Source organism: Ranitomeya variabilis, chromosome 1, assembly GCF_051348905.1.
Source record: "Ranitomeya variabilis isolate aRanVar5 chromosome 1, aRanVar5.hap1, whole genome shotgun sequence".
NCBI lineage: Eukaryota > Metazoa > Chordata > Amphibia > Anura > Dendrobatidae > Ranitomeya > Ranitomeya variabilis.
This window is the reverse complement of record NC_135232.1, coordinates 532,238,775-532,261,658: the sequence shown is the minus strand read 5'-3', so window position 1 is coordinate 532,261,658 and position 22,884 is coordinate 532,238,775. Positions and strand designations below refer to the sequence as shown.

The window sequence follows — 22,884 nt, the reverse complement described above, 5'->3', positions numbered from 1 at the left end:
CTGTCGTCCTGAAAATTTCAAGAATTTTTCCCATATCTTTTGGTACTTGTCCGGTTACTTTCTTTCTGCTGGTGAGCAGAGTGTCTACTAAAGAGTTCGAGAAACCCTTTGCTAGTAACAGTCCCCTCTCAAGTTCCAGGCGGTGAGATGGAGTCTGCACTGGAGGATGTAGCACTGGGCCCTGGTGTAGGAGATTTGGGATGTCCGGGAGGATCCATGGGTCCGAGATAGACATGCGTCTGAGCCATATGAACCATGCCCTTCTTGGCCAAAAGGGTGCTACAAGAATTATCCGCACCTTGTCCTCTGAAACCTTCTTTAAGACTATCGGAATCATTTGAATTGGAGGAAATGCATACCTTAGATGAAAGTTCCACTGGTGTAGCAGTGCATCTACTCCCTCTGAGTGTTCTTTTGGATTGAGGGAGTAGAACCTGTTTACCTGTCGGTTTTTTCTTGTGGCAAATAAATCTATTTCTGGCATGCCCCAGATAGCACAGATTTTCCCAAATACGTCTCAGTTCAGGGACCACTCTCCCTGGCGTAATAAATGACGACTGAAGAAGTCCGCAACCCGATTTTCTGTTCCCTTTAAGTGTGTTCCTGACAAGGACAAAACGTTGCTTTCTGCCCATTCGAACAGTAGTTTTGATTCCGACATCAGGGATGTTGATCTTGTTCCTCCTTGTCGTTTTATGTAAGCTATAGTGGTACAGTTGTCGGACAGTATTGTGACGTGTTTTCCTTGGACTTTTTTGTCTGCATGGGAAAGTGCTCGCCTTACAGCTGTCAACCCTTTTAGGTTGGAGGATGCCGTCCTCATTGAGGGTTCCCACGGCTCCTGTAGAACTACATCTGACAGGTTTGCTCCCCAAACGAATAGCCCTGCATCTGTAGTTAGTACTACCGGGTTTTGAATTGACCAGGGTACCGCATTTATTAAGTTTTTTCGTGCTCAGCCACCACTTCACCGATTCTTGTACCTGCGGTGATAGGAGAGTCTTCCGATTCAGATTGCATGGAACCACTGACTGTTCGGACAAGATCTGATGTTGCAATTCTCTTGTATGGGCTTGCGCCCACTTGACTGCTGGAATTCTCGCTGTTAGGACCCATAGAAGTGACATCGCGGACCTTAGAGAGATGGGTTGACCCGTCTGTACCTGGCGTATTTTTTGAAGGATGGTGTGAACCTTCCTGTCTGGGAGAACGCATTCTTGCTCGATCGAATTCAGCTGGATTCCCAGGAATTCCTGTATCTGGGTTGGATTTAGTCTTGACTTTTTGAAGTTTATTATCCAGCCCAATTTTGGCAGTATTTCCAGTACCCTTCTGACTGCCTTTCCACATTTTTGTTTGTCGTCCGCTACAACAAGAAAATCGTCTAAATAGGCACCAGCAGTATATCTTCCTTCCTTACGTAAGATGATATTTCCGATATTTTTGTAAATGTACGGGGAGTTACTGAGACCCCGAAGGGAAGGCACCGATATTGTAGGTGAGTGGGAACCTGAGCAAATTCTACTACTAATCGTAGGTACTGCTGGTGTTCTTCGCAGATTGGTACATGGTAATAGGCGTGGGTTAAGTCTATTACCACCATTTAACACCCCGGACTGAGTAGCTTCACTGCCGACCTTAGCGTCTCCAATTTGAACCCTTCCACCAGGATATATCGGTTTAACGATTTTAGGTTGAATATCGTTCTCATTGAACCATCTGATTTTGGTGTAAAGGGTACTGGAGAACCATTCTCCCACTTGTTGATGTGGTACCTTTTTTAATACTATTTTTCTGTAGAAGAATTCGAATTTCTTTCTCTAGTGTGGCCTGATTTTTTTTGGCCACGAGTGAATATTACTCTCCGTGGCGGGGTCTTGATGAAATTTAGTCGCAGGCCCTCAGATAATAAATTTGTTATCCATTGAGATGCATGTAATGCTAACCATTGATGGAGGAAATGTCGGAGCCTTCCTCCCTCCGCATTCCTTATTGAAGAGGAATGGACCCATCATCAAATCGTCCGCGGCCACCTCTATTTCCTGATCCTCGAAAGGACGAGCGAGTATCACCCCAGCGGCGTTTAACCCCTTTCTGACATCTGACGTACTATCCCGTCGAAGTGGGGTGGGCCCGTATGACCGACGGGATAGTACGTCATACGCGATTGGCCGCGCTCACGGGGGGAGCGCGGACGATCGCGGCCGGGTGTCAGCTGCATATCGCAGCTGACATCCGGCACTATGTGCCAGGAGCGGTCACGGACCGCCCCCGGCACATTAACCCCCGGCACACCGCGATCAAACATGATCGCGGTGTACCGGCGGTATAGGGAAGCATCGCGCAGGGAGGGGGCTCCCTGCGGGCTTCCCTGAGACCCCCACAGGAACGCGATGTGATCGCGTTGCACCAAGGGTCTCCTACCTCCCTCCTCGCCGCAGGTCCCGGATCCAAGATGGCCGCGGCATCCGGGTCCTGCAGGGGAGGTGGCTTACCAAGTGCCTGCTCAGAGCAGGCGCTGGTAAGCCTGCAGCCCTGCACAGCAGATCGCCGATCTGACAGAGTGCTGTGCACACTGTCAGATCACCGATCTGTAATGTCCCCCCCTGGGACAAAGTAAAAAAAAAAATTTTCCACATGTGTAAAAAAATAAATAAAAAATAAATTCCTAAATAAAGAAAAAAAATATATATATTATTCCCATAAATACATTTCTTTATCTAAATAAAAAAATAAAAATAAAAGTACACATATTTAGTATCGCCGCATCCGTAACGACCCAACCTATAAAACTGTCCTACTAGTTAACCCCTTCAGTAAACACCGTGAGGAAAAAAAAAAAAAAAACGAGGAAAAAAACAACGCTTTATTACCATTCTGCCGAACAAAAAGTGGAATAACACGCGATCAAAAAGACGGATATAAATAACCACATGGTACCGCTGAAAACGTCATCTTGTCCCGCAAAAAATGAGCCGCCATACAGCATCATAAGCAAAAAAATAAAAAAGTTATAGTCCTCAGAATAAAGCGATACCAAAATAATTATTTTTTCTATAAAATAGCTTTTATCGTATAAAAGCGACAAAACATAAAAAAATGATATAAATGAGGTATCGCTGTAATCGTACTGACCCGACGAATAAAACTGCTTTATCAATTTTATCAAACGCGGAACGGTATAAACGCCTCCCCCAAAAGAAATTCATGAATAGCTGGTTTTTGATCATTCTGCCTCACAAAAATCGGAATAAAAAGCGATCAAAAAATGTCATGTGCCCGAAAATGTTACCAATAAAAACGTCAACTCGTCCCGCAAAAAACAAGACCTCACATGACTCTGTGGACTCAAATATGGAAAAACTATAGCTTTCAAAATGTGGTAACGCAAAAAATATTTTTTGCAATAAAAAGCGTCTTTCAGTGTATGACGGCTGCCAATCATAAAAATCCGCTAAATAACCCGCTATAAAAGTAAATCAAACCCCCCTTCATCACCCCCTTAGGGAAAAATAAAAAAATAAAAAAAACGTATTTATTTCCATTTTCCCATTAGGGTTAGGGCTAGGGCTAGGGTTAGGGCTAGGGTTAGGGCTAGGGTTAGGGCTAGGGTTAGGGCTAGGGTTAGGGCTAGGGTTAGGGCTAGGGTTAGGGATAGGGTTAGGGATAGGGTTATTGCTAGGGTTAGGGCTAGGGTTATGGCTAGGGCTAGGGTTAGGGCTAGGGTTAGGGCTAGGGTTATTGCTAGGGCTAGGGTTATTGCTAGGGTTATTGCTAGGGTTAGGGCTACGGTTATTGCTAGGGTTAGGGCTAGGGTATGGGCTAGGGTTATTGCTAGGGTTAGGGCTAGGGTTATTGCTAGGGTTAGGGCTAGGGCTATGGTTAGGGCTAGGGTTAGGGCTAGGGTTAAGGCTACAGTTAGGGTTGGGGCTAAAGTTAGGGTTAGGGTTTGGATTACATTTACGGTTGGGAATAGGGTTGGGATTAGGGTTAGGGGTGTGTCAGGGTTAGTGGTGTGGTTAGGGTTACCGTTTGGATTAGGGTAAGGGGTGTGTTTGGATTAGGGTTTCAGTTATTATTGGGGGGTTTCCACTGTTTAAGCACATCAGGGGCTCTCCAAACGGGACATGGCATCCGATCTCAATTCCAGACAATTCTGCGTTGAAAAAGTAAAACAGTGCTCCTTCCCTTCAGAGCTCTCCCGTGTGCCCAAACAGGGGTTTACCCAAACATATGGGGTATCGGCGTACTCAGGACAAATTGGACAACATCTTTTGGGGTCCAATTTCTCCTGTTACCCTTGGGAAAATACAAAACTGGGGGCTAAAAAATAAGTTTTGTGGGAAAAAAAAGATTTTTTATTTTCACGGCTCTGCGTTTGTAAACTGTAGTGAAACACTTGGGGGTTCAAAGTTTTCACAACACATCTAGATAAGTTCCTTGGGAGGTCTAGTTTCCAATTTGGGGTCACTTGTGGGGGGTTTCTACTGTTTAGGTACATCAGGGGCTCTGCAAATGCAACGTGACGCCTGCAGACCAATCCATCTAAGTCTGCATTCCAAACGGCGCTCCTTCCCTTCCGAGCTCTGCCATGCGCCCAAACAGTGGTTTACCCCCACATATGGGGTATCAGCGTACACAGGACAAATTGGACAACAACTTTTGGGGTCCAATTTATCCTGTTACCCTTGTGAAAATACAAAACTGGGGGCTAAAAAATCATTTTTGTGAAAAAAATAATTTTTATTTTCACGGCTCTGCGTTATAAAATGTAGTGAAACACTTGGGGGTTCAAAGTTCTCACAACACATCTAGATAAGTTCCTTGGGAGGTCTAGTTTCCAATTTGGGGTCACTTGTGGGGGGTTTCTACTGTTTGGGTACATCAGGGGCTCTGCAAATGCAACGTGACGCCTGCAGACCAATCCATTTAAGTCTGCATTCCAAATGGCGCTCCTTCCCTTCCGAGCTCTGTCATGCGCCCAAACAGTGGTTCCCCCCCACATATGGGGTATCAGCGTACTCAGGACAAATTGAACAACAACTTTTGGGGTCCAATTTATTATGTTACCCTTGTAAAAATACAAAGCTGGGGGATAAAAAATCATTTCTGTGAAAAAAGAGGAATTTTTATTTTCACGGCTCTGCGTTATAAACTGTAGTGAAACACTTGGGGGTTCAAAGCTCTCAAAACACATCTAGATAAGTTCCTTAGGGGGTCTACTTTCCAAAATGGTGTCACTTGTGGGGGGTTTTAATGTTTAGGCACATCAGGGGCTCTCCAAACGCAACATGGCGTCCCATCTTAATTCCAGTAAATTTTGCATTGAAAAGTAAAATAGCGCTCCTTCCCTTCCGAGCTCTGCTATGCGCCCAAACAGTGGTTTACCCCCACATATGGGGTATCGTCGTACTCAGGACAAATTGCACAACAACTTTTGTGGTCTAATTTCTTTTCTTACCCTTAAGAAAATAAAAAAATGGGGGCAAAAAGATCATTTTTGTGAACAAATATGATTTTTTATTTTTACGGCTCTGCATTATAAACTTCTGTGAAGCTCTTGTTGGGTCAAAGTGCTCAACACACATCTAGATAAGTTCCTTAAGGGGTCTACTTTCCAAAATGGTGTCACTTGTGGGGGGTTTCAATGTTTCGGCACATCAGGGGCTCTCCAAACGCAACATGGCGTCCCATCTCAATTCCAGTTAATTTTGCATTGAAAAGTCAAATGGCGCTCCTTTCCTTCCGAGCTCTGCCATGCGCCCAAACAGTAGTTTACCCCCACATATGGAGTATTAGCGTACTCAGGACAAATTGTACAACAACTTTTGGGGTCCATTTTCTCCTGTTACCCTTGGTAAAATAAAACAAATTGGAGCTGAAATAAATTTTGTGTAAATAAAAATGAACATTTAACTTTTTTTCAAACATTCCAAAAATTCCTGTGAAACACCTGAAGGGTTAATAAATTTCTTGAATGTGGTTTTGAGGGGTGCAGTTTTTAGAATGGTGTCACACTTGGGTATTTTCTGTCATATAGACCCCTCAAAATGACTTCAAATGAGATGTGGTCCCTGAAAAAAAATGGTGTTGTAAAAATGAGAAATTGCTGGTCAATTTTTAACCCTTATAACAAAATAACAAAAAAAAAATTTGGTTCCAAAATTGTGCTGATGTAAAGTAGACATGTGGGAAATGTTACTTATTAAGTATTTTGCGTGACATATGTCTGTGATTTAAGGGCATAAAAATTCAAAGTTGGAAAATTGCGAAATTTTCAAAATTTTCGCCAAATATCCGTTTTAACAAATAAACGCAAGTTATATCGAAGAAATTTTACCACCATCATGAAGTACAATATGTCACGAGAAAACAATGTCAGAATCGCCAAGATCCGTTGAAGCGTTCCAGAGTTATAACCTCATAAAGGGACAGTGGTCAGAATTGTAAAAATTGGCCTGGTCATTAACGTGCAAACCACCCTTGGGGGTGAAGAGGTTAAAGAAGGGAGGGAGTGGAAACCATTTCTTTTTATCCAGTAGTTCATCTAATGTTTTCCCAAAAAGGTACTGACCCTCACAAGGGAATGCACAAAGTTTTACTTTTGACTGGAAGTCTTCGTTTCAGTTTTTTAGCAACAATGCCCTACGCCCCGAGTTTGATAGGGCGCACGCACTGGCGGCACATCGACCGGAGTAGTCCACCGACGCGTCAGCTAGAAAACCTGCCGCTTTCTGTATTGAGGGCATTTATTTTTAATTTGCTCAGTTAATTCCTCCAACCACTTAACCATAGCACGAGCTGTGCAAGTGGTGGCAACCTCAGGCTTGAATAACCACGCTGACGCTTCCCAAGCGAATTTTAAGAAAGCATCAGCCTTCTTGTCAAGCGGGTCTTTTAAGGCACCCATATCTTCAAATGGTAGGGCTATTCCTTTAGAGGTGCTGGCGATGGCCGCATCTAGTCTTGGGGCTTTCTCCCATTCATCACAGACTTCCTCATCAAATGGATATTTACGTTTTAGTGTCTGCGGTACCGACATCTTATTGTTAGGTTTTTTCCACTCTTTTTATTAAATTTAGGAGGCTTTCATGAAAAGGAGAAACCTTACGTTTTTTCCCTTCTAAATTGCTAAACAGAGTCTTGTACCATGCTTTGTTCCTTGGGCGTTTCAACTCCCATAGTGGACCTAACCAATTTTAGCAATTCCCCAATATTCTCGGATAAAAAAATAAGGGTGGCCATACTCCTCATCAGATGAGTCTAATTCTCACATTTCCGAGGGGGTTAATTCTCCCAGCTCATCCTCTGAGTCTATATCAGAGCTTTGGGGTTTTTGAGAAGGGGTGGGTTTTTCAGAGTTGAGCGTCATTTGTTCTTTTAACTGACATATTCACCTCATCCCTAATGATGGTTTTAATGCTTTGGAGTAGGGATGGCGACTCTTCGGCTACTGTTTTATCAATACACGGCTGACAGATCCGTTTCTCGTATATTTTAGGGAGGGTTTCCCCGCATAACGCACACACCCTATTATTCTGCTTTGTGGTGGCTTCTTTACCCTACAATATAAACATGATATAGGGCGGTCACTAATGGTGTGCTTTGCCTTACAAAGGCACTCAGCCACCGAACTCATGAATACCACGACAGGCTGTGGGTCCTCTTCTGGTGCGCGTCCATCTGCAGCGGGGTCCGCCATGCTTGAGGCTGTACACCGCTGGGTGCTGTGCGCTGTTTTGTTTTCTATGAGTGGAGCGGTGTGCGCGCTTCTGGAACAACTCCCATCTGGAAGCGTCCAGCACACCCTCTCACTCCGGCGTGTGAAGTTACTTCCGATGCGACCGGAAGTCGTCACCCTTTCAGTCGGCGCCAGCGTCGTGATGGGCACTCCTGCACCCTGGCCCAGCCTCCTGACAGGAGTGGCCGCCGGGGAGTCCAGCAAGGAAGACGAGCGTGGCCAGACAGCTCCCCATGGCCGGGATTACGGGTGCGCACCACCGAGCCCAGCTGCAGCCCCCCTGGACCTCGGCCTCCGGACCGGAAAACATCAGAGTGGGATCCCTCTGGAGGTATTTTCAGCACAGGCATCCGCCTGCAGGAACAGGAAACCAAAAACTGAGGAGAGAGGTGCCGCCCCCTTCTTTTATCTCTGCTACAGGTTTCCTGTTCCTGGGGGCAGATACCATCTCTCAATGTGCGGTGCTGTCATAGGGAAGGGGAAAAAAAAAAAAGATATTAATGTGTAGTTCACATGAACAATGAAATTCTAATATAGTTGATTTGCTATTGGACTACGTTAAGTATCATACCACCATTGTGACAGACACAAAAGTGACATTTCTAGGGTACATGAACTTTTTCCAAAAGAAGGAATGCACAATTAAACAGAAAATAACACTTAAAACAGAATTTTTTTTGTTGCATAGTGTAATTGTAATTCTTCATGTTCTCAGCATCTGTTTCTGCAATTTTCTCATGCAAGAGCATCGGATCACACTAAGGTGACACTTGCTAAAACTCCAACAGAGTTTGATTTGAGTAACATTAGCATAATGAGCCCAATTGATGACCCCAGCCTTATACTGAGTCTTTTCTCACAAAAGTTATTTTCCTCCATTCAACCTGCCCAATACCATGGTGCCTGTATATTGGACTGCATTTTCTTGGTGACAGGTTCCCCTTAATTTTCATTTGTCAAACATGAGAATACCTCTTTCTCCTTCCAAGTGAAATAGATGTTATCAAGCAAGACTAGTGGAGTGTACAGAGAAAATGTAAAAAGACTGCAGCAGTTAAAAGTTGCACCAGAACTATGGCATGTAAATGTTGCCTTTAAAAGTCTGGGGTCGCCTTATACGCCGGGTACAGATAAAATGTGCATATGGTGGGTGGGTGGGGGGGGGGGGGGGGGAGTGGTCCTGATGACGAAGAGAGGGGGCGTCTCACAGTAAAGTGTGAGTGGAGTATATCCCCTTATTACCTCATTGCGGCAGCGTGGGGGTCTCTGTGCTGGGAGCGGCAGCTCCTCTTCGTGCCGTGGGTGCTCTGTGCTGTAGGGCGGTGGCGCATCTTCGTGCCGAGGGTGCTGTGGGGCGGCGGCGCATCTTCTTGCAGCGTCGGGGCTCCTCCGGCATCTCCTCCAGGCCCGGAGGCACCGGCAGCCCCATTGCTGTGATGCGGTGACCTCCGGGAAAATGGCCGCTGCTCAGATTCAGATCTGAATCTGAGCATGCGCCGCCCCCAGCGGCCATTTTCCCGGAGGCCACCGCATCGCAGCCTCCGGGAAAATGGCCGCTGCTCAGATTCAGATCTCGTCTCCCGAGATCTCGGGAGACGAGATCTGAATCTGAGCAGCGGCCATTTTCCCGGAGGCCACCGCATCACAGCAATGGGGCTGCCGGTGCCTCCGGGCCTGGAGGAGATGCCGGAGGAGCCCCAACGCTGCAAGAAGATGTGCCACCGCCGCCCCACAGCGCCCACGGCTCGAAGATGCCGCTCAAAGCACAGAGACCCCCACGCTGCCGCAATGATATACTCCACTCACACTTTACTGTGAGACGCCCCCTCTCTTCGTCATCGGGACCACTCCCCACGCCAAAAGGCACATATTCACCAGCCCTATAAGATGACATACGGCGTATAAGAAGACCCCCGACTTTTAAGAAGATTTTATATTTTAACTGGAAAAGTTGGGGGTCGTCTTATACGCCCAGTCATCTTATATGCCGGAAAATACGGTGTGTGTGTGTGTGTGTGTGTGTGTGTGTGTGTGTGTGTGTGTGTGTGTGTGTGTGTGTGTGTGTGTGTGTGTGTGTGTGTGTGTGTGTGTGTGTGTATGTATGTATATATATATATATGTATGTATGTATGTATGTATGTATGTATGTATGTATGTATGTATGTATGTATGTATGTATGTATGTATGTATGTATGTATATATATATATATATATATATATATATATATATATATATATATTACATACACATATACACACACATACAGTACAGACCAAAAGTTTGGACACACCTTCTCATTTAACCCCTTTCTGACATTAGACGTACTATCCCGTCGAGGTGGGGTGGGCCCGTATGACCACCGACGGGATAATAATCTTTATTTTTGATATATAGTACGTCATATGCGATCGGCCGCGCTCGTGTGGGGAGCGCGGCCGATCGCGGCCAGGTGTCAGCTGATTATCACAGCTGACATCCGGCACTAAGTGCCAGGAGCGGTCATGGAGGGGGCTCCCTGCGTGCTTCCCTGAGACCCCCGGAGCAACGCGATGTGATCGCGTTGCTCCAAGGGTCTCTTACCTCCTTCCTCCCTGCAGCAGGCCCGGATCCAAAATGGCCGCGGCATCCGGGGCCTGCAGGGAGGTGGCTTCACAGCCTGGATCTGTGCACCTCAGATCGCCGATCTGACACAGTGCACAGCAAAGTGCCATTCTGCCTCACAAAAATCGGAATAAAAAGCGATCAAAAAATGTCACATGCCCGAAAATGTTACCAATAAAAAAGTAAACTCGTCCCGCAAAAAACAAGACCTCACATGACTCTGTGGACCAAAATTAGGAAAAAATACAGCTCTCAAAATGTGGTAACGCAAAAAATATTTTTTGCAATAAAAAGCGTCTTTCAGTGTGTGACGGCTGCCAATCATAAAAAATCTGCTATAAAAGTAAATCAAACCCCCCTTCATCACCCCCTTAGTTACCGAAAAATTAAAAAATTAAAACAATGTATTTATTTCTATTTTCCCATTAAGATTAGGGTTAGGGCAAGGGTTAGGGCAAGGGTTAGGGCAAGGGTTAGGGCAAGGGTTAGGGCAAGGGCAAGGGTTAGGGCTAGGGTTAAGGCTAGGGTTAAGGCTACAGTTAGGGTTGGGGCTAAAGTTAGAGTTAGGGTTACATTTACAGTTGGGAATAGGGTTGGGATTAGGGTTAGGGGTGTGGTTAGGGTTACCGTTGGGATTAGGGTTAGGGATGTGTTTGGATTAGGGTTTCAGTTATAATTGGGGGGTTTCCACTGTTTAGGCTAGGGGTGTCAAACTGCATTCCTCGAGGGCCTCAAACCATGCGTGTTTTCAAGATTTCCTTAGCATTGCACAAGGTGCTGGAATCAATATCTGTGCAGGTGGATAAATTATCACCTGTGCAATACAAGGAAATCCTGAAAACACGACCTGTTTGCGGCACTCGAGGAATGCAGTTTGACACCCCTGGTTTAGGCACATCAGGGGCTCTCCAAACACGACATGGCGTCTGATCTCAATTCCAGCCAATTCTGCGTTGAAAAAGTAAAGCAGTGCTCCTTCCCTTCCGAGCTCTCCCATGCGCTCAAACAAGGGTTTACCCCACAATATGGGGTATCAGCGTACTCAGGACACATTGGACAACAACTTTTGGGGTCCAATTTCTCCTGTTACCCTTGGTCAAAACAGTGGTCAGAATTGTAAAAATTGGTCCGGTCATTAACGTGCAAACCACCCTTGGGGGTAAAGGGGTTAAAGATTTTTCTGTATTTTCATTACTATGAAAATTGTAAATTCACACTTAAGGCATCAAAACTATGAATTAACACATGTTAACAAAAAAGTGTGAAACAACTGAAATTATGTTTTATATTCTAAGTTCTTCAAAGTAGCCACCTTTTGCTTTGATGACTGCTTTGCACACTCTTGGCATTCTCTTGATGAGCTTCAAGAGGTAGTCACTGGAAATGGTTTTCACTTCACAGGTGTGCCCTGTCATGTTTAATAAGTTGGATTTCTTGCCTTATGAATGGGGTTCGGACCATCAGCTGTGTTGAGCAGAAATCTGGTAGATACACAGCCGATAGTCCTACTGAATAGACTGTTAGAACTTGTATTATGGAAAGAAAAAAGCAGCTAAGTAAAGAAAAACGAGTGGCCATCATTACTTTAAGAAATGTAGGTCAGTCAGTCCGGAAAATTGGGAAAACTTTGAAAGTGTCCCCAAGTGCAGTTGCAAAAACCATCAAGAGCCACAAAGAAACTGGCTCACATGAGGACCACCCCAGGAAAGGAAGAGTCACCTCTGCTTCTGAGGAAAAGTTTATCCGAGTCCCCAGCCTCAGAAATCGCAGGTCAAGAGCAGCTCAGATTAGAGACCAGGTCAATGCCACACAGAGTTCTAGCAGCAGACACATCTCTACAACAACTGTTAAGAGGAGACTTTGTGCAGCAGGCCTTCATGGTAAATTAGCTGCTAGGAAACCACTGCTAAGGACAGGCAACAAGCAGAAGAGACTTGTAAGGGCTAAAGAACACAAGGAATGGACATTAGACCGGTGGAAATATGTGCTTTGGTCTGATGAGTCCAAATTTGAGATCTTTGGTTCCAACCACCGTGTCTTTGTGCGACGCAGAAAAGGTGAAGGGATGGACTCTACATGCCTGGTTCCCACCGTGAAGCATGGAGGAGGAGGTTTGATGGTGTGGGGGTGCTTTGCTGGTGACACTTTTGGGGATTTATTCAAAATTGAAGGCACACTGAACCAGCATGGCTACCACAGCATCTTGCAGCGGCATGCTATTCCATCCAGATTGCGTTTAGTTGGACCATCATTTATTTTACAACAGGACAATGACCCCAAACACACCACCAGGCTGTGTAAGGGCTATTTGACCAGGAAGGAGAATGATGGGATGCTACGCCAGATGACCTGGCCTCCACAGTCACCGGACCTGAACCCAATTGAGATGGTTTAGGGTGAGCTGGACCGCAGAGTGAAGGCAAAAGAGCCAACAGGTGCTAAGCATCTATGGGCACTCCTTCAAGATTGTTGGAAGACTATTCCCGGTGACTACCTCTTGAAGCTCATCAAGAGAATGCAGGGAGTGTGCAAAGCAGTCATCAAAGCAAAAGGTGGCTACTTTGAAGAACCTAGAATATAAGACATAATTTCAGTTGTCTCACACTTTTTTGTTAAGTATATAATTCCACATGTGTTAATTCATAGTTTGGATGCCTTCAGTGTGAATGTACAATTTTGATATTCATGAAAATACAAAAAAATCTTTACATGAGAAAGACCTGTCTGTACTGAGAATATTTTATATATATATATATATATATATATATATATATATATATATATATATATATATATATATATATATATATATATATATATATACACATACACACACATACACACACACACATACACATATACACACATACATATATATACATATACATATATATATGCATATATATACATATATATACATATATACATATATATACATATATATATACATATATATACATATATATATACATATATATACATATATATATACACACTCGAGTATAAGCCGAGATTTTTGGCCCAGTTTTTTAGGCTGAAAGTGCCCCTCTCGGATTATACTTGAGTCATTGTCCCAGCACCTGGCCATAGCGCGCCGATGTCCCTGCCTGTTTAGGACACCAGCACCTGGCCTGGCCCCAACGACGAGAGGTGAGTATGTTGTTTTTTTTTTTTTCCTTTTAATCACAGCAGAAGCGTATGGGGCATATTAGTCTATGGAGCATCTTTTGGGGCCATCAACCTTTATGGAGCATTATATGGAGTATATTATTCTATGGAGCATCATATGCGGCCATCATTAACTTTTAATGCAACGTTATATGGGGCATATTTTAATATGGAGCATCAGGGCCGTATTTAGAGTTTACGCTGCCCTACCTAGATCTACCTGTGGCAATACATTTTTGTCTCCCAAATCATAACATTATGGACATGAAATTACTTGTGTTAAAAGGTAGCTTCAAAGAGAGACAGAAGAGTCTGGGAATATAAACTGATGACGACCTTTGACACTTTCACTGCAGGAATGAATGTGTCGCACAGATTTATGTCTTTTTACATCAACTAAGGAACTTTCCCCTCAGACCATGTGGGGTCATCACAACAGAAGGAGACCCCAATAAAAAATCCTTATCCAAGAACTGGCCCAATATCTATGGACATAACTGTTTATCACCCATGGTAATTCTGCTTCATGTCACTTGTCTTATCCATGGTTCCTCCCTTTTTTTTTTTTTTTTCTTCTTCTTTCTATGCTGTTGTGCATAAATATGTGATTCTTCAGAATTTGTTTTAGTCTTTGCCTGATGAAGAGACATGTGTAGTCTCGAAAGCTTGCAATTTGTTACCATCTTTTCAGTTAGCCATTAAAAGGTATCAACCACTGAGGACTCTTAATTCTATATATTACGCTGCCCTAGGCACTTATAGTGCTGCCTCCCCCTTTGGTGAGTATGACACTATCGGCAGTGACTTTGGCAAGAATCGCTGATGTGAAAGTCGCCTTTTGCAGCAGATCGTTCAGTTTTTCTGCATCTGCTGCGTAATGGATCACTTACAGCAACACTGCGTTTGGCCTCAATCATTCCCTATGGGATTTGCAGCACTTGCCGTGATCTGGCAAATGCGGTACCATACCTCCCAACTTTTGAAGAAAGGAAAGAGGTATAAAGTTTGCTGTGCACTATGTGCGCCGTGGCAAATTTTAGGCCACGCCTCTGACCACACCCATTTCACAACTAGTCACACCCATATCCATGTCCCAACCACACCCATTTAGCACTGCTGATCACACTGCTTCATAAATAATAATTATAAACAAAAAAAAAAATAAAGCCACACAGTGCTCCATGCTGTATAATTGCCAGACATGATGCTCAATACTGTATAATGGCCAAACATGATGTTCCATACTGTATAATGACCCCACATGATGCTCAATACTGTATAATGGCCACACGTGATGCTCCATACTGTATAATGGCTACGCAGTGCTCCACATACTGTATAATGGCCCTACATGATGCTCAATACTGTATAATGGCCACACATGATGCTCAATACTGTATAATGGCCACACATGATGCTCCATACTGTATAATGGCCACACAGGATGCTCCATGCATGGCTCGGCTCCCCGTCCTCCTTCATCCCACCGTCCCGCCACCCCCCCCCGTCCCTCATACTCACCTTTCACACACTGCGCCGAACATCCCTCTAGCTCTGTCCAGACTCGCGACGCAGCATTTTCTTCCTGCGTGAGTGGTCATGTGGTACCGCTCATTAAGGTCATGAATATGAATATGCCCATATTCATGACCTTGATGAGCGGTACCACGTGACCGCTCACTCAGGATGAGCTGCAGGCGCTGAGACCAGGCATCACTGGAGCAGGGTGAGTATGACGTTTTCAAGGAGGGTGTGAGGCAGGCAGGCGGGTGGCGCCGGGGGGGGGGGGGGGGGGGGGGGCTGTCGGTCGGAAGGTGACCCAGGACTTAAATAAAAAAAAAAAAAAAAAAAAAAGAGATTTTTGTATACTCACCGTATAATCTTTTTCTCCGAGACACTCATTGGGGGGACACAGGACCATGGGTGTTATGCTGCTGCCACTAGGAGGACACTAAGTAGACAGAAAGATTAACTCCTCCTCTGCAGTATACACCCCTTCACTGGATACAATTTCAACCAGTTCGGTAGTAAAGCAGTAGGAGCATGAACAAAGACAGACTATGTCAAAACTAAGAAGTAAACAACAAGCCAAAAGAACAGGCTAACAGGGTGGGTGCTGTGTCCCCCAATGAGTGTCTCGGAGAAAAAGATTTTACGGTGAGTATACAAAAATCTTTTTCTCCTACGCCTCATTGGGGGACACAGGACCATGGGACGTACAAAAGCAGTCCCTGGGTGGGGAGCAATATGCTAATACCCCATGTACCACTGGCCTACGGCTTAAGGAACTGCCGCTTGCAGAATGCGCCTGCCAAGGGCGGCGTCTGCGGAAGAGATAGAATGTGGTAATGCTTGGTAAAAGTGTGCAAACTGGACCACGTCGCAGCCTTGCAGACCTGCTGTGCTGACGCCTGGTGCCGAATGGCCCACGAGGCGCCCACCGACCGAGTAGAATGGGCCTTGATCCCCTCTGGGATAGGAACCCCTTTGACACGATAGGATTCTTGAATGGCTGATCGAATCCATTTAGCCAGAGTGGCCTTTGAAGCGGGGGAACCCTTCCTGGGCCCCTCTGGAAGTACGAACAGGACGTCCGACGTGCGGAAGGGAGCCGTCCTAGAGACGTACCGACGAAGAGCCCTCACCACATCAAGAGTGTGGAGAGCCTTTTCGATACGATGGGATGGTGCCGGGCAGAACGAAGGCAGAACAATCTACTCATTGAGGTGGAAAGAAGAGACAACCTTGGGTAAAAAGGTGGGAGAGGTCCTCAATACCGCGTTGTCCGGATGAAAAATTAGAAAGGGAGGGCGGCAGGAGAGTGCAGCCAACTCCGAAACCCTTCTGATGGACGTAATGGCTACAAGGAAAACTACCTTCCAGGAAAGGAAGGTCAAGGAAACGTCCTGTAGCGGTTCGAAGGGAGTCTCCTGAAGAGCTCCGAGAACCAAATTAAGATCCCACGGATCCAAGGGCGATTTGTAGGGAGGCGCCACACGGGAAACTCCCTGGAAAAAAGTTTTCACCGGCAACCTAATGGCAATCTTCCTCTGGAAAAAGACTGACAAAGCCGAAACCTGACCCTTTAGGGAGCTAAGGGCAAGTCCCGACTCTAGTCCAGACTGAAGAAACTCTAGTATGGAAGGAACAGAGAATACTAGAGGAGATCGTCCCTGAGCATCACACCATGAGAAAAAAATTCGCCAGGTACGGTGGTAACTGCGCATGGAAACAGGTTTCCTGGCTCTGATCATGGTGGAGGACACCTCGGGAGTGAAACCCGCTTGGCCTAGGATCCAGGACTCAACGGCCAAGCCGTCAAAGACAGGGCCCCTGAGTTCTGGTGGTAAATCGGGCCCTGTGAAAGAAGATCCACGCGATCTGGAAGACGCCAGGGGACATCGGCTACCAGCTGAACCAGTTCGGCGTACCATGCCCGACGCGGCCAGTCTGGCGCGACGAGAATCACTGGCACCCCCTCTGCCCTGATCTTTTTGATGACCCTCGGTAGCAGGGGAAGAGGAGGAAAAATGTACGGGAGGCGGAATTGGCGCCAAGGCAAGACCAGGGCGTCTACTCCGAGGGCCCGTGGGTCGAGGGACCGAGCAAAGAACTGAGGAACCTTGTTGTTCATCCTGGAAGCCATGAGATCCACATCCAGGGTCCCCCAGCGATGGCAAATCTGCTGGAAGACCTCCGGGTGAAGGGACCACTCTCCGGCGGCGAGGCCCTGGCGGCTGAGAAAGTCCGCCTCCCAATTCTCCACACCTGGAATGTAGATCGCCGAGATGGGCGACTGGTTTGACTCCGCCCAATGAAGGATGTGAGACACCTCGAGCATGGCCGTCCTGCTGCGGGTTCCGCCCTGACGGTTGATGTACGCCACGGCCGTGGCGTTGTCGGACTGGATTCTGACTGGGTGACCTGCCAGAAAGCGGTGAAACTGGAACAAAGCTAGCCGGATAGCTCGAATCTCGAGGATATTGATGGCAAGGCGAGATTCTTGAATGGACCACCGCCCCTGGGCTGTGTGATGGTTGAAGACTGGCATCGGTGGTCACCACCAGCCACCGTACTGGGAGAAAGGACCTTCCCTGGGTTAGGGAGGACTTCAGCGTCCACCACCTGAGGGTTTTCCTGACCCGTGGGGGCAGGATGAATCTGCGGTCGAGGGAGGACGGGTTGCCGTCCCAAGCCGACAGTAGCGCATGCTGCAGGGGACGGAGGTGAAACTGCGCAAATAGGACCGCTTCCATGGCAGCTACCATCTGCCCGAGAACTCGCATGCTGGTACGAATGGAGTGGGAGATTGGACGGGAAAGACTCTGAGCTCCCTGCCGCAAGGCCAAAGCCTTGTCTTGAGGGAGTATGACCAGACCGCGGGAAGTGTCTAGTATCATCCCCAGAAAAGAGATCTGTTGAGCCGGAATTGGAGAAGACTTTTCGAAGTTTATCTTCCATCCCAGGCGAGTAAGAGTATCCACCGTGAGAACGACGGACTCTTCGCACGCTGGGTAGGAAGGACCCTTTATCAGTAGGTCGTCCAGGTACGGAATTACCACCACTCCCCTGGAATGAAGAATGGCCATGGCAGCCGCCATGACCTTCGTGAAGACTCTGGGAGCGGTGGCGAGACCGAAGGGCAAGACCACAAATTGGAAGTGTTCCCCGCGAAAAGCGAAGCGAAGGAACTGCTGATGTGGAGGGAAGATTGGTATGTGCAGGTAGGCATCCTTGATGTCTATGGATGCCAGGAATTCTCTTGTTTCCATAGACGCGACTACAGAACGGAGGGACTCCATCCTGAAGTGCCGGATTTTTACGAATCTGTTCAGTAGCTTTAGGTCTAGTATCGGACGTAGTGATCCGTCTTTCTTTGGGACCACGAATAGATTCGAATAGAAACCCTGGAATCTTTGTTCTAGGGGGACCGGAATGATGACTCCGTCCCTTTGCAGTGCCCGTATTGCCTGGAGAAACGCAGTGGCCTTTGACCTTTGAGGACAAGACTGGAAGAAGCGCGTAGGGGGGGGAAAGGAAAATTCTATTTTGTATCCGGTGGACACCAGTTCTCTGACCCACTCGTCGGAGACGACTGAGAGCCAGGCTTGGCGAAACAAGAGCAGGCGTCCGCCTACTTTGTTGGTGCCCACCGGCTGCTGCAAGGAGTCATTGGGCGGAGGATCCATGGGATGCGGATCCCTTAGACCCAGGTGGATTAGGCCTGGGTCTCCAGTTGCGAGTAGGTCTGTAAGAGACCTGGGTGCCTCGGCCACCGCGCGAACCTCGTCCTGATGCGGAGGTAGAGGACGTAGAAGACCAGTTGGCGTTGGGCCGAAAAGGCCGAAATGGAGGTTGCTGCTGGTACCGAAAGGACCGGGTAGGTTTTTTCTGGGGGAGAAATTTACTTTTCCCTCCGGTAGCATCCGAGATCATTTGGTCCAATTTGTCTCCAAATAACCGACCAGCCTGGAAAGGCAGGGCTGTTAGAGAACGTTTGGAAGCCGAATCTGCTCGCCAATCCCTGAGCCACAGGGCTCTCCTGATGGAGATTGCATTGGCGGCTGCCTGTGCAGCGCAATTGGCTGCGTCCATAGAGGCGTTGACTATGAAGTCTCCGGCCTGCGCTATCTGGTTAACCAGGATGCCGGCTTCTGGATGTAAGTCACTGGCTTGGATGGTAGAGGAAAGAGTCTCGGTCCAGGCGACCATAGCCTTCGCCACCCAGGAGGTGGCGAAGGATGGGAAGAGAGACGCTCCTGTGGCCTCGAAGGCAGAACGAGCCAGATATTCAATCTGGCGATCGGAGGGGTTCTTAACGGAGGAACCGTCCGAAAGAGACAGGATGGTCTTGGACGCAAGGTGTGACACAGCAGGATCCACAGAGGGAGACTGCAGCCAGTCCTTGATTAATTCCCGAGAAAAAGGGTATTTTGCCTCAATGGACTTTTGTCCCATGAAACGTTTATCAGGGTGATCCCTATGTTTTTGTACAATCTCCTTAAAGTGAGGGTGAGTGACAAAAACCTTTTGAACACGTTTAGTCCGTTTGAAAGACACCACGTGTTCGGGTTCCGATACGGAATCCTCAGTCACCTTAAGGGTCTGGTTGACCGCCTCAATGAGAGAGTCGAGAGACTCTTGGGAGGAGGGGGAGTCCTGAACATAGGAAATGTCGGACTCATATTCAGAGTTATCAGAGGTAGGGGAAGGAGACCGGGAAGCAGAGCTTGCAAGCACTGAAGGGCCTGCTAGCTCATGGTCAGGGGATGAAACGTGAACGTGTTTGCTAGATCCCCGAATAGAAAGTGACCGGGTACGCCCCCTGCTGGTGGACGGATCCATACCGTCATCTGAATCAGCCGCGGTCCGACCTGGAAAGGGGCCCCTGAGGGAGTCAATTGCCCTGGCTAGGGAAGCCACAGATCGTGACAGAGAGGCTGCCCACTCAGGGGGGCTAGGCTCTACAGGGTCGACGGCTGCGGCATCGGCGACAGTACCAGCGGCGGCAAGAGGCGGCTGCACAGAGGGCAAGGTACAAGCCGCACACAGTGGGCTACTGTGGGCACGGGGCAGAGCCGTATTGCAAGTGGCACATACAGTGAAAAACACTGTGTGCTTTTTGTTACCCTTTTTAGTCTCCTTGGATTGAGACATAGTGCCTTTGGAACAGAGCGGGCAGTATACTCTGGGAAGGGGTTAAGCCTTCTTGAAGCAGCTTACCCACGGTCCAGACTGTGTCCCCAGGGAGAGATATGGCGGTGGAGCGCTTGAAGGGACCACTGTAGAAGCGTGGGCTCCGTGCAGAGATATTGGAAATATGGCCCCCGAGATTTGGAGGGCGCTTCTCGCCTGGGACGAGTAGTGTAGGGGGCGGAGCTACGGACGCGGGAGGGATTTATCCACTGCGGCCTACTCCGGCTGAAGAAGCCGGGGACTAAATTTATGGGGCCTGCCGGCGATGTGCGGCCGCGACGGAGCTTTCTGAACCTCCGCCCAGCACCGCCGACCCCCGGCCGGCGGCGCCTCTCCCCAGGGACCCGGACCGCAAAACTGCCGCACAACTGCCGCACACGGGGGAGCAGGGGGGGAATGTACTTACAGCCGCGGTGCTCCCCGTTCACACATGTGAACTCAATCCATGCACCCTGGATGGGGATGGAGAGTGAGGCATCCTTGATGATCAGAGGGGTTTGCGGCACATCTTCCACTCCGGCTGCCTTTCCTGAGCACAATGCTCTATTGCAGGCGGGAGGGGGGGGTTAAATCGGGACCGTATAGGAACCGTTGCCCCGGCGCAAGCTTTCCGTGCGCCATACGTCGCAGGAGAGGGACGGGGAGGTATACTCGCCGTGCTCGCCTGTTGCTGGTTCGGGGGAGAGCGGGTCCCATAAAAAAGGATCCGTCGCCCCCTTCACTCCGTTAAATAAAAAATAAAAATTTACAGAAAATAAAAATTAAAAACTAAAATAAGAAAGTTGGGGTCTGAAAACAGACCCAAGTGCCTCCTACAGACACTAAGCAAGAACTGGTTGAAATTGTATCCAGTGAAGGGGTGTATACTGCAGAGGAGGAGTTAATCTTTCTGTCTACTTAGTGTCCTCCTAGTGGCAGCAGCATAACACCCATGGTCCTGTGTCCCCCAATGAGGCGTAGGAGAAAAAACTTGCTCAGGTGCCGCCCCCCGCATCGTCCCGCCCTAGGCACGTGCCCTCAAGTGCCTAGTGGCAAATACGGCCATGTGGAGCATCTTATGGGATCATTATTAACCTTTGTGCAGCTTTATATGGGGAATATTTTTTGTATGGAGCAACTTATGGGCTCCTGATTCAATATGGATATTCAAAAACATTTAACCTACTGATGTCTCAATTAATTTTACTTTTATTGGTATCTATTTATATTTTTGAAATTTACCAGCAGCTGCTGCATTTCCCACCCTAGGCTTATACTCGAGTCAATAAGTTTTCCCAGTTTTTGTGGCAAAATTAGGGGCCTCGGCTTATACTCGAGTATATATGGTAAATATTAAAAAAAAAAAAAAAACTATTCCAACTTTAGCAGACATAATGGAAATCACTGGAGTTATCCCTTTTGATCAATTGGCTAATAAATATATTGGAATACAAAAATATTTTTATCAGTATTTACAAATTAGGAATTTTCTAAATAAAATTGTAATAGCGAGACACTCTGGTACTACGGGAGAGGGAAATATGGGAAAACTTATAGTAACATCCGGTCCAATTATAAAAGGAATATCAGTGTTTTATAGAGCTTTAATTAATCCAGTGGAAGAGATTAAACTGCCCTATATGAAAAAATGGGAACTAGAGTTAGGGGAGGTATTAGAATTAAAACTATGGGGAAATAGCATAAAGGAGGTTAAGAGTGTCATCCTGTATAAATCACGTGGAACAATTAAAGAAAACTCAAATGAGATGGTATCTATCCCCAGAGAATTGCAAAATTTAATCCGCAATCCTCCCATTTGTGTTGGCGAGGATGTGGATTAGTAGGCAACCAGAGACATATCTGGTACTTGTGCCCGAAGCTTTTATCCTTCTGGGGCGGTGTGTTGAAGCTGATTATGGAGATTACGGGGTAATGGCACAAATTACTCCCTCAATGGCGATTTTACACATCGGTTTGGAAATATTTCCTAAACAAATTAGAGGGTTGATATCACATATATTGATAGTGGCTCGGATACTGTTGGCTAGAAAATGGAAGGAGACCTTTCCTCCAACCCTAAAAGAGCTGACCGAAAAGCTGAATGTAACTGTAAATATGAATTAATGTTGTCTCAGTCTCGCACTAGGAGAAAAAAGGTAGCAAAGATTTGGCAAACCTGGACTGTGAGTAAATATTATTTGTCTTAACATAGCTGTTAAAATTTATTTTTTTTTTTAATGTAATTATAATTTGTAATGGAAATAATTTTATGTTTTTGTTGTTATGTGTCACTTTTTGAAAATAAAATAAATATTAAACTGGAAAAAAAAACAAAACTCTTTTTGCAAGGAAAACGTTGGTGCTTGTAGAAGAAAATAAGTACTAGTACTTACTTATCATCTCGCCTGAGAAAAACACCAGCATAGGGTTGGGCAAGCCTTACTTTACGTCTCAAAAGCGCCATCAAGATAGGATTCTTGACCTTCGTTGGAAAAAGAATACAAAAATTAAAGGGTTATTGCCAAAATCAGAAAGCAGTCTCAGTTATCTGTAAATACAGAATCAATCATGTGTGCTAACACAACCAATTTTAAAATTTGTAGCTCTCGCCCTGCAATTCTGACCCTCTGACCCCTCAGCGCTCTCATTACCTACCTAATGCCACTGTATCCATTCTCTAGTAGTTCTAATGCTGCC

General features: G+C 46.6%; 2 protein-coding genes across 7 annotated transcripts in view; one reads left to right on the top strand and one right to left on the bottom strand.

The window, feature by feature from the left end:
- LOC143796732 (uncharacterized) overlaps positions 1 to 22,884 on the top strand; it is a 612,535-nt gene that overhangs the window by 367,270 nt on the left and 222,381 nt on the right. The gene's annotated exons all lie outside the window — the stretch shown is intronic.
- LONP1 (lon peptidase 1, mitochondrial) overlaps positions 1 to 22,884 on the bottom strand; it is a 701,187-nt gene that overhangs the window by 584,876 nt on the left and 93,427 nt on the right. For all 6 annotated transcript variants that reach the window (XM_077254500.1, XM_077254519.1, XM_077254480.1 and 3 more), the window contains exon 2: positions 22,581 to 22,669. In XM_077254500.1, coding sequence (XP_077110615.1) covers positions 22,581 to 22,669 — 89 coding nt within the window. The remainder of the gene's footprint in view (positions 1 to 22,580; positions 22,670 to 22,884) is intronic.